Raw genomic sequence first — 13063 nt, forward strand, 5'->3', positions numbered from 1 at the left:
GAAACACTCATCCCTTGTCTCTAGTTAGTCACTGCTCAGGGGTTAACCGTTAACTCCCTTCACTTGTGGTTGTGCACGATCAGTGTCGAGGCAGGTCCATCTGGCACCCTGCCACAATCACTCAGAGCAGCCCCGGGGCAGGAAGCCAGACCTAAGAGGTGCTTTCCCACTGTCTCTGGGAAAACCTGGCCCCAGCCTGAGCGGAGCTGGTGGCCACAGCACAGGGCAGGAGGGAGTTAGCGATGGGCCACGGTGGTTGATGTGTGAAGCAGCTGGTGTGTGTGGAGTGGCTGGCGCCGCTGCCTCAACAAATAAAGGAGACAGTCAGTGGGCGGTGAAAGTACTGTAACCAGGAGACTCTTCCTGAGTTTCCTCTTGATGTGAAGATGAAGGGTTTGTTTATGTTTATTTTAGAAGCAGGCCAGTGTAAGAGGGAGTATTAAGAATTCTTGTCTCAAACTCCTTTTAAAGAGTTCTATGGATGAATTAAAAAAAAAAAAAAAAAAAAAGAAGAGGGACTTTCCTGGTGGCGCAGTGGTTAAGAATCCACCTGCCAACGCAGGGGACACGGGTTCGATCCCTGGTCTGGGAAGATCCCACATGCCACGGAGCAATGAAGCCCGTGCGCCACAACTACTGAGCCTGGGCTCTAGAGCCCACGAGCCACAACTACTGAAGTCTGCGTGCCTAGAGCCCGTGCTCTGCAACAAAGAGTAGACCCGCTCGCTGCAGCTAGAGGAAGCCTGTGTATAGCAACGAAGACCCAGCGCAGCCAAAATAAATAAAGTAAGTAAGTTTATATATTTAAAAAAGAGTTCTATGGAAGAATTTGGGCCCACCTGTGTTTTGAAACATCTCAAGTACGTGAGATTATGGGAGAAGAAAATTAAATACATTAGAAACTATGACTTTGCATTGGTCACTTCCACCATACAGAATGGTCCTAAAAATAAAAAAGTAACACGGCTGTAAGCTTTCCTGAGTCTTCTTTAGGATCAGGCTTATTGTTCTCTTTGGAGAGACTTCTGGCCTTTAAATTGACAAGTCCTGCTTTTATATATTGGTCTGTGAACCTCTCCCTCGGGGAGCGTCTTTTAAATCGTAAGGCCCATTCAGGACTGGAGGAAAAAAAATCTGTTTTTTAAAATTTAAAAAAAGTTGCAAGTTAGCCAGAGAGGTAAGTTATCTAACCTCTTGTTTGGAGCACGGACTATCCTTTTATTTTTCACTTAAAATGTCCTGTTGAGAGCATAGTCATTTATATCATTAACCTAAGAAACTTAGGCTGAATTAAGGCAGTGAAGTTTAGTATAAATGTGGCATCAGAAAGACAGAGTTCAAATTCCCACTGTGCTGATTCTAAGTGCCAACTCTTGGGCAAAGCTCTCAAGACTCAGTTCCTCTTCTGTAAAATGTCATCCTTTCTTTACAAAGTTATTATGAGGATTAAATGAGATCATATATGTGAAAAGATCAAATATACACATAAACAAGGAGTTTCATTTTACTTTTAAAAATGGCTCAAAGTTATTAATCAATTCCTAGGGAGCTAGGGTCAAAAAGCTGGAGTTTGAACTGGGGGAGAAGTGGAAACTTGGCTGTTGGCTGAGTTTGGTCTGATGTGTCCTGTCCTTTATCTCTCCCAGAGGTTGCATATTATTGAAAAAGGCAGACTCTAATTAGCAAGAAGCTGGTTTTTGCTGATCTCCCAGTACAGCTGGACACATGGCACAAAGGGAGAGTTCTGGCCTTTGCTATGAATTTTTATGTAATCAGCGAGCTACGAGAAGTAAAAAGGGCTCTCCTTGGAATACCTTGCACAAAAGGCTTTGCACATCCTCTATAACTTTCCCAAAGACTATTTTACATTTCTACTTGGGAGTCTTACTGTCACCTCACATTACACATGTATAAACCTCCCTCCCCCCAAATTCTCCTTCCTAACTCTTTATTTCAATTAGCAACAAGAGTATTCTCTGGGCTTTCTCATTTATTCACTCAGAGTCATCACTGTACTGCATATTTCAAATATATTATTACACTTCACCTGATCTCAAACAACCATCTCAAGAAGGCATTATCCCCCTCAGATTGTGGGACAAAAATCGACGTTCCTAGAGATCAAATTCTTTAAGGTCACAAAGCTAGTAGAATGTGAAAAACGAGCTTTGAATTCAAGCTCTGACCCCAGGTTCAATGCCCCTTTCTTCATTCTACCTGACTATTTTTGGTTAATAAGAGATAACAGTGAAACTAATTTGCCTATTGCTGAGATCACAATGGACATTTTCAAAGGTAACAATAACTGTACGTTTTGCACAACTTACACTATTGCAGTATTCTATTAATGCAGTATCAAGTGACTGTAAGAAATACCACAAGAAAACTGGGTCAGGAAGAAATAAGGGGGAAAAAAATGACTCTTACAATGCTGATGTCTTTCAGAATGCATGTCCAGTAATTTAAGCAGAAACAAACCTAGGCAAGAATGCTACTCCAATATTAATTTAAATATATATATATAAAAGCAAACAGTGTTCAGTTTTGCCAATTTTATTGAACCAATAAAATTCCTACTAATAACAATGAAATAAATTTCTGCAAGTATAAATGTGATACAGTTTAACAAAACCCATTGTTCTGTACCTATAAATAGATTTTCAAAATGTCATAAAAAGTGCAGTTATGAATTGTTAACATGTTAATACACAGTTCCTTTATTTCAAATGTGTTTGCCTTGACTCACCAACAGTTCCTTCTGCATCTGTTCAAATAATATTACCCATCCCTCCAAAAAAAAAAAAGAAAAAAAAAAGAGGCATTAAAGCACTAGAATATTACACAAAAACTGATCCATTCAGGTCAGCTTTAGTCAGAACTGTAGAATCAGCAACATAAGAAAAATAAAACCTAGTTATACACACAAAAAGCTTTCATGGGTTCTATAATCTTCTTAACTGCTGACTTATGTGGAGGGCATAATAGTTGAAAAGCCTTATATGGTTAACTAACTTAGACTATATCTACAGCAGGGTCTGATTTGCCAGAAGAAGTTTAAAGTGGCTGTTTAGCAAGTTTGCTATTTTCAGAATTGAAACTATAAATGTATGACCGCCATTTGACACTGAAAATTGTGTGAATCCTAAATTGCATCAATGATCTATTTGATAAAAGCTTATTCTAATTGAAAACCTTATATAGTAAGAGACTGATAGATATATAGCAGTCTTAAAGATCACGTCATCCGCCTCACGTTAGTCCAAAGTCACGTGCTTCGTAAAAAAAAAAAATTACAGTAACAAAGCACAGGACTACAAAGGCAAAACATCACAGCTTCTGATTACATGGAATAAAAAGTACCAAGGAACGCAAAAGATAATTCTGTATTAATACTGATGAATTAAAGAACTATAACAGACGTTTCACAGCATGCTACATATATCACTCACAACTTAAGGATAAAATGATGTCTAAAATTGAAAGATAAGAAGTTGGCAATCTGATTTCATGTGCAATTCAGCTACAAAGTCTTAATATATACATTCATGATGTAGCTGCTCTGCAAAATCAGGTTAAAAAAAAAAAAAGAGATTTCAAGTTCAAATCCTATTTCTTAAGCTAAAGGATACATCCAGTTCTTCCATGACCAGGAAAGTTATTTTCAGGTTTGAAGGAGCTAATCCCAGTAGCAAGGCCATGTTCCAAGTTGACCTGACAGGGTTCTTTGTAACCTTGCTCCAACTGTGCATGTGGCTGTGAGTATTCTATTAGCATGGAGAAGATGCCAAACTGGCTTGTGGTTTGCTTTCTGTGTCTATCTTATCCGACTGAAAAGAGTAAATGTGAGGAGAAAGAGGAAGGGAAAAATTGCATTTTCTTTCTAGGGAAGATATATGGATGTAAAGGAAATTATCTGCAGTAGATATAGATTTGGGATGACTTTCTTTCCTTGATGAACAAGGGTACCATTTAATGCTTACCCTTTATTTTAGCGAACCAGTGAAATTCAGAAAGGAGAAAACAGTCTCAACATTACGAAGGAAATTTCTTGGCTACCCAACTGATACATTTCCTTTATCCTACCTTTTGATCCTTCCTTATCAGATTTGGGAGTCAGCTGACAATCTGTAAAGACTAACTCAAGAAAGAGACGTACGATCAGTTCCATTCAGTAAGTGTCATAATGCGTATACTTAAGCTAATCAGCATTCATAAACAATATTTTAACATTAAAGACTAGAGAGTGTCTCTCCTTTTGATATTCTTTCTGTTAAAATTATACATTCATTTTTAAGAGGTTAAACTGAGGGGTGCAAGAAAATAGACTGTTTTAGCAAATTTATATACCAAAAATTACATTTATCATATTTAGACTTACTAACATTTGATGCTGTCCTATGAACTGTAAAATGGGGTGTTTGTTCTAATGGCTATTTTATAGTATGCATTTTCTTATTTCAAAGATTTCCACAAGCATTGAAAAGAATCAGATAGGCATCCCCCCGCCCACCGCCCCCATATTCCTTCTTTTTTCAACTCTGGACTTCATGGTGGTGCAGTCATAATTAAAGCTAGAATGAACACTTCATGACATATGATTTAATAAAAACCATCCTTTCAGTCTCCATCATTCAAGTCTCATTTCTTAACTAGGCATCTCTTCATTTCTGGGCCCTTAAAGGAACTGACTAGACTCTGTTATCAGGTTGGGTTGTTCATGAACGGGCGTGGAAGGCCATCCAAATACCACTGTAGATCATAATAATCTGTACTTTCAAACAAGGGGGGTTTGTCTTCAGGTCTATAGATAAACACGCCCCACGTTAGAAGCCTGACAGTGTTCATCTATGGACCACACTGAGCAGGCACTGGCCAGAGAGGAAGAACTGATGCTTCTTCCTCTTCTGTGTGTTTCCTGTTCCTTAATGATACTGTCTAGATATACCGGAAGTGCAGCCATGGTTGTAAGGACTACGAAGGCAGTGCATTCCCTTTTCATCCCGTAGCTCATTTTCCCGCATGAGAATAGGGTAGGAATAGGGGTTAGAAGCTTAGTCTAACCTAGGGAAGCTTAATCAAACCATTATGTAGCCAATTTTATGGTATTTTATCTATATTATAAATCAAATGGTCTTCTGTGATCCAGTGGGACCACCTAAACATGCTTTATCATATGTCCTTCTATTGGAAATGTGTTTCAAGGCCCAAATGACACCAATAAAACAAATGTCTGAAACACCACCCATTTGTATGCGAGAAACTTCCTGTTCCATTGATAGGTTACAGATCAATCTGGATTGTTGGAGAATTTTCACTTTACATTCAAATAACTTGGACTAACCAAATATAGATCCAGGTTAAGATGGCAATTCAATCACTTTAAAATCCTGCTAAATGCTAAATTCTGCATGGTAGAAATAGTTCAATTTCTGTATCATGTATAAATATAAAGATTCCTACTTTGATAGAAGGCAAAAATCTTCTATGATTTATTTAAAATATGGAAGTAGTATTACTGAACAACGGAGAGTGAATCCATGAAAAGGTTGGATACTCTGAGTTTATAGGCTCTTTGGGGATGAGGTAGAGGAGAGCAAGATATTTTGGCAGCTGGGAAAGGGTAGAACAGTATGGGATGGACGAGATTACACGTGGTGCTGCATTAGATCTGGGAGGGTGTCCAGGGCAAAGGTTAGCCAAAATATAGCTAGATGGTAGAGGGATTTCGAGGGAGTTGGGACAAGTCGTATTCCTCATGGATGGAGAAGAAGTAACTGGGAAAAGTAAATGCTGGTGACGATCAGCAGGTGGCTGGTGATGTTTCGTTTGGATTGTGAAAAGGCGCTCAGACCAAGATGGGCTGAGGGGAGGGGAAGAGAGCGAGCGTGGTAGAGGTCGAGGCACTTGGAGGAAGAGAAAGAGGCAGGAAAGGACGGGCTGAATGTAGGCAGAAGCTCCCACAATAGGAAGTGCTCCTTTAGATTAGGTGTGTGATGCTGACGGCAGCCACGCTCTTAGAATTATGGTCCATGTGTTCTTTGAAAGATTCTTCCTTCCTCACAGGTTTCTGCCTTGACAGGTACCTCTACCTCTATGATCCATTTCACCCCAGATATTTTTGTTCTAGGTCTCACCTGAGCGGATACTACTAACAAAGCCAAATTAGCATGGAAGTAAGCCCCACATACAGGGGGCACTGAAGTTCTGTTGACTGAGATGAATACATTCGTGTTACAGTACTGTTTTAAGGAAAGATTATTTGATTCTCAGTCTCCAGAGGGGTATAATCGGGAAACACAGTTTATGATTATGGCCACCTAGAATAGGTTCTGACTATAAAATTAGGTAACTTAAAACTCGATCTGAATAGAGGAGCCATATACCTTTCAGTTTACTGTTGAATTATACTATTAGCAAATTTCCTCTACTATTTATATAATATTATTGTTGCATAATTTTCGCTTCATGCAAGACCGTCTATTTGCATAAAAGAAGAAAAGTCCCCTTAGATAAAGAGAAGAGTTTAAGGTCTTGCTTTCCAGAGGAATGATTTAGAATTGTCTTTAAAACACAACATAAAACAAAACAAAAACCTCATTTTACTAGCACAGTGCAAATCATTTTTATAATATGCACTGAAATTTTTTTCTCCCTCATGAATTGTCCTTAGTGTTTAAAAGAATCTTACCATCATATATGCATGCGCTCTGCATGAAAGTGGTGAACTATTTTTAAGTACAGATCTTTAATTGTTCGTTGATAATTTCATTTTGCTGTGGCATAAAGATCTAAGATTTTGGATTTAAAAACTCTATAAGGTGGGAAAAAAAGTTGCTCAGGAATAATGTTAACTAGCTGTTAGAAGCATTTAAAATCTTTAAGGGACTTAATTAATTAATTATTTTGTATTGGGGTATATTTGTTTTACAATGTTGTGTTAGTTTCTACTGTACAGCGAAATGGAGTAGAGTTCCCTGTGCTATACAGCAGGTTCTCATTAGTTATCTATTGTATACATATTAGTTAGTGTATATAGGTCAATCCCAATTTAAGGGACTTTATAATACAATTAAAATAGGGGCTCTGGTTCAAATATGATTCTGATATAAAGCTGACATCGAGTTTTCTGTTCTAAGACAGTCCTGTGTTGCTCTGTCAATATTATTTGAGTTTAAAGTCATAATTACAGGCCAAGGCCATGCCCCAGATTCCACACTAGCCATTCTTTATTTAAAAAGTACCCCAAATGGGACAAAGATTCTTCCTGAGACTGAGATAGTATCCTTAGCTCAAAAAGGTGAAGAAATAATAAGTTGTCCCGTCTCAAAAGCCTGTTTTCCTCTAATTATCACAAGTCCATCTGAGGAAGCCTCATCAGAAGGCTCCCAAGGAGGCACCTGCCTGGCCACTCCCGCAGTCAAGGGATCGGGTTCAAGATTTACTTTCAGAGAGGAGAGTAGCTGGATTTTCCTAAGGTGATCTGAGAAATTGAGAGTTATAACTGGAAGTGGGAAAATTTGAAATTCAAAAGTAAACGGCTATCCACCAAGCATATACAGCAGTGGATCATTAGACTATTTTGAAAATAATAAGCAACGGAGTTAGAGGCTTCCCATTCACGTGTGCTTTTCTCACGCACACCTGCACATCTCAGTTTGGCACAATGCGAGCCCAAGGGGTGGGTTAGCAGATCGTATAGTCACATCAATACACCAATTGAACCAGATATCTCTTTTAAAAATATCACATTTTAATATAAAAAGCTATACTATAAATTACTACATAGTAAATTCAATACTCTGAAAAAATACCACCCTGGAAAACCGCATCAGAATTTCAAGTTTGCATTAGCTGAAGTTCACAGCAAACTCGCTGTACAATGGATTTCACAACCTGGAAGGCTGTGCGCGCTGCATCTCGGCAGGTGCTTTGGCACCTTCAGAGTCAACTTTTCTAGGCTGATTCAGTGAGGTTCATAAATATATTGTTTTGTCTTTGTTTATAGTTCCAAGTCAACTGATTTTCCTGATTAGTGATGAGACAGATCAATGCTGAGCTAATACGAAACCTTGCTAGGAAAGAGATCTAGTAAAGGCACTAAGATTTCCATAACCCAACTCCAACTACCTACATTTCCAGGGGTTGGGGGGAACACAAAAAACAAAAACTAAGTGGCCATTTTAGTTACTTAAACCTTGTTTCCCCTTTTGGTCTAAAGCTCATATGGTGTTCTGTGAGAATTTCTCCTCCTTTTCAATATATAAAAATCATTTTTTATCCTGTAATACAGGTCACCTGCACAAAAACATAGGGATATTAACTGAAAGAATTCTAGTTAAAAAAAAAAAAAAAAAAGTCAAGAGTAAAGGATATCCTCAACTTGAAAGTTCTAAAATTAGGGAAGTCAAATGGACATGCATGTTGTCATTCGTATTTTGCCATTCCCCTAAAGACTTTCTTCGTATTTAACACATATCTATATAATGTGATATGGCATAAAATCAACATATGGTATACACAATAAACAAAACAGACTAGATCTGACATGAGTTCTTTGAATAATCTCTTTAAATAAACCACCCTGTCTTAAAAAAAATTAGCAATTTTTTTCCTCACGTGGAAGATTTCAAACAAAATCCTGGAATCTAAAAATGCAGAACTATCTCATATTCATAGGTTTACAGTCATCCTTCTATTTTCTTATCTAGAACAAAGCCTAAAAGAAAGCAACCTAATGGATCGTACCAGAAAAGGATGATAAATGGAAGGGGAAAATGACTGAACAGAACACTAGTCCACAATTCTTTCATTAGAGAAAAAAAGCAAGTCCTAGATAACAAGTAAGTCTAAAATGAAATCTTTGTGGGAACTCTAACGGAAAATTTTAACTATCTTATTCACTATGAAAAAATGGATCTGTTTTAAAACAATTAGCATGTTTGTGTAAAATTCAAGTCACCCTTAGTTAACCAAAAAGTGTTTAAGCAGTGCAGTTGTGTCCTACTGGATAGCTGTAAGCATCTCTTTAGGCACTTCACTGGTTCATTAACATAATATAAATTAAAGCTATAAACACATAATGTTGTGCTCTGTGAAGATAATCTAATCAAGCAACATAAACCAATGCAAAAATGTGACTTTTGGGATGCTTTTTCTTCCCTTAAGACTTGAGATCTTTTTTTAACCAGTTGTCCAAAGAGATTTTTCTGGGGAAGGGGATGCTTTGGCATTATGAAAGGAACATTGTTCAACCCCAGGAAGGCAAAAGCCTTGGGCGATAAAGAAATCTGAACCAAATTTCTTTATGGCTCTGTGTTAAAAGGACACTTCTGCAGTGACATAGTAGGGGGAAAGTCTGTTGAGTATTTTTTTTTTTAACATATTGCACTCTTTTGTTGTTGTCGTTCAATCACATTAATGCATAGAAACACAATTTTTACCTTTGAATAATAAACTGTTTAACCTATCATAAGAAAAACCATGGAAAATAAGTTCTAAAAGCCTAACAGGAAAAAATATAGGTATATTATAACCTTCCTCCGCTTACTGCAATATAGAAAACACTATGAGAAAAGAAAAATGTGCAAAGAAAATTTTTGGTCAGTCTTATGTGGGTACATGTTTATATGTGCCAACTAAGTGAACTGTAAGTAGCCCTGCAAGCACTGATTATTTCTGATGACTGAGGATTACTGTCAGTGATAGAAAGGATTGTGCATAATTCCACTTTTAATATATACATCTGATATGGAAAACGGAAACTTCTGTTTCAGAAGAGAAAGAAACTAGCTGAATTTGGCATTTCAGTAGCATGCTATAGAATTCATCATGATCAATTTCACATTAAATTATGGACAATGGCTGTATCACATTTCATGTTATCGCCAATAGCAGTAAAAAAAACCAAACAAATAAACAAATAAAAAAAAAATAAACAGTGCCTGACAAATAATCTCCTGGGGACACAGATGAGTGTCCTGTGAGCAGCTTAGTTCAACAGCGCATGCTTCTCCTCTACCAGATTTAGGACACAACATTAAAATTCTAGAATGGCCAGAGGAGGTCATTCATTGCTGAATTCCGATATCTGAAAAACAATTGCTTGAGCAGATTGTAAGCGCTTTTCCATATTTAAAAAAAAAAAAAGGAAAGAACAAAAATACACATACACACAAACCCCAAAGCACTGAAGTTAAGCATTAACAAACCAGGTTCATGACTTATGATCAGTATCCAAAAACCCAACTATAAACAATGCCAAGTAGTGCTCCTCAGTATTATTTTTGCAATTGTTAGTCATGTTAAGCATCAAGAAAAAGAAAATACATCATTGCACATTACAGCCGCCCCCAAAAAAACGGCTAAAACTTTGACACTAGAGAATTGAATAATGTTTGATGCTACATCACAAACAGCTTCTGATGTATAGCCTATGTGAAAAGGTCTTTACACATATATGACATTTTCCCTGGATGATGCTTCAGGTCAAATGCCGAGTTATGGCACGAAGAGCATAGAGAAGCTCAGCTTGCATCCGTGCTTCCATTAGAAGTAAATTTACGTGAACCTAGAAATGAAAGTGTTACCAATTTAGTGACCATCATAAACAACTGAAAAAACTTTAATTTTTTTTCATATATCAGACATTCACAAATGTTTTTCATGGGTATTACAGACACATATACAAACACACATGCCTGGGCATATTTATGCGGGTACATGATGTAATACTCATAAGAAAACTGTGTTTATAAAAAAAAGTGAGCAGTAAAAATGACCCCTAAAGTCTTAAAAAGTCCAATAATTTTGTTAGGATCGATGTTATGTAAAGCCAGTCAATCTTTTGGGTTATAAAATAAAACTGACTTTTACAAATCACAATTTTCCTACAAATTATACTTTCTTCCAGTTGTAAAAGTTTATATGGCTAAAACTCAGCCCCACATTTCTTATAGCCTATGCTTATTCCTTGGAAAGCTTTTAAAAACATTTCTTACGATTTGCAGGCATACCTCGTTTTATCGTGCTTTGCTTTATGACACCTTACAGGTACTGTGTTTTTTACAAACTGAAGGTTTGTGGCAACCCTGCGTCAAGCAAGTCTATCGGCATCATTTTTCCAACAGCGTTTGCTCACTTTGTGTCTCTGTGTCACATTTGGGAATCCTCACAACATTTCAAACCCTCCACCAGCAAAAAGATTATGACTCACTGAAGGTTCAAATGATGGTTAGCACTTTTTAGTGATAAAGTATTTTTTTAATTAAGGTATGTACACTGTTTTTTAAGACATAATGCTATTATACACTTAATAGACTATAATATAGTGTAAACATAACTTTTTATGCACTGGGAAATCAAAAATTCATGTGACTCCCTTTATTGTGATATTCACTTTAGTGCAGTGGTCTGGAACCAAACCCATAATATCTTTGAGGTATGCCTGTACTTGGGAGATATTAAAGTGAAAATGTGAAGTTTAAAGCAGTTTGGAATTAGTGTCTGTTACTCAGATATGCACAGCTTGCCTAGAGTCTTTCAGATACAGCTGTGAACAAGCACCTAACTTTTTTCGGGGGGACACAGCTCATCCGATAGATTAAATTATATACCCACATATTTTCAAAATGTTTCCAAAGAAATATGTTGTGATATATTTAGATTATTTTGATATCTTTCTATAGGTTAGATGTATTGTTGGATCTATTCTCTTGATGAGTAAGGAGAATTTCTAGATACCACCTAGTAAAGGGAGAAAATCTAATGCAAACATACAAGCAGAGCATAGCTATCCATCTCGGAGAGATGCTGGAGGCAAATGGGTATTTACATGATGTGTGATCGGCTCTAAGACTTCAAGAAGGTCTGCTAGGGATTGAGGTCATAACATTCTTTATCAAAGTCATATGGTTATTGAGTGAATATTAGGACCCTGAAAAGGTTTTCTTACTCTCAAGCTTAGAAACTGTGATATAAATGGAAGATTCGTGGCCTTTAAGGTCAAAGACCTAGGATTTATAGCCATACTTATACTGTACTAGTATATTGGTAAAGATCCTTAACATTTATTAGGTCTTAAATAAGGATTCCTATATATTTCAATCCAAAGAAATATCCTCATATAATAACATATTTGGCTCAAAGATCCAAATCCATTATATTGTCAAAATACCAAATTACCAAATTGGAGTGAGACACCCTTGTTCTAAGAGGTTAACTGTAATGGCTAGAGTGAAGGAATCTCTAAATGGGTATGCCTTCTGGGCATACAATAATATACAATTATAGCTCGCACAACATCTCTGAAGGTTTGATTTTTACTAGTAGGATGGTGGACAGTTTCCCAAATGTCCTTTTAAAATATCAATATTCAGATCCAATCTTTCAAAGGCCAATGCTAAACTTTTACTTTATACAGCACACTGGACAAAACACAGAACCAAAATTTAGTTAATAAACCCTAATTTAAAATCACGGAAAGAAAAACAGATGGCCAGATAATGCCACTTCCATTTCTTTGATGGAGCTAATTTATTAATATTTTCATGTATAATTTTTTCATAATCATGACTTCTTATATTGAATATTTGTCTACGATAAAAGGTTTAGTCATGAAACACACCTTTTCTGAGTGTTTGAACTGACGCCAGTAACTATCATACATGCGCTTGGTAGTCCTCTCAGGATAGCAGGTCACTGTCTTAATGTAAACCTTCAGGCTTCGTTCAAGTAATTGATTAACTTCTCCATAATCATAGTCATCATACCTATAAGCAATATGACAACAAGCTTTAGAATGACAGAATCAAAATTTCTGATTTCTAAAATTATACCAAGACACAATAATTATCTAGTAATTAAATACCAAACGCTCATTCGTTAATTCACCTAACAAATAGTTACTGAGTGTCTATTATGTGCCATGTTACTCCCCCCTAGGCACTGGTGATACACAAATGAACAAAATAGACAAAAATCACTGGACCCGTGGAATTTAAATTCTACTGGAGAAAAAAGAAAGAAATGAAAAAGAAAACCATACAATGTATCAGATAGTGATAAC

At 36.7% G+C, this 13063-nt stretch overlaps 1 protein-coding gene across 3 annotated transcripts in view; it reads right to left on the reverse strand.

Moving 5' to 3' along the window:
• The window catches only part of SESN3 (sestrin 3), a 77625-nt gene that overhangs the window by 653 nt on the left and 63909 nt on the right, over window positions 1–13063 (reverse strand). For 2 of the 3 annotated variants that reach the window (XM_060160252.1, XM_060160251.1), the window contains 2 exons: window positions 12623–12767; window positions 7729–10567 (listed from right to left, as the gene is read on the reverse strand). In XM_060160252.1, the coding sequence (XP_060016235.1) occupies window positions 10481–10567; window positions 12623–12767 (232 nt within the window). In that variant the 3' untranslated portion in view covers window positions 7729–10480. Of the gene's footprint in view, window positions 1–7728; window positions 10568–12622; window positions 12768–13063 lie in introns of those variants that run through there. The other variant, XM_060160253.1, reaches the window with a different exon arrangement.

Source organism: Lagenorhynchus albirostris, chromosome 9 (genome assembly GCF_949774975.1).
Source record: "Lagenorhynchus albirostris chromosome 9, mLagAlb1.1, whole genome shotgun sequence".
NCBI lineage: Eukaryota > Metazoa > Chordata > Mammalia > Artiodactyla > Delphinidae > Lagenorhynchus > Lagenorhynchus albirostris.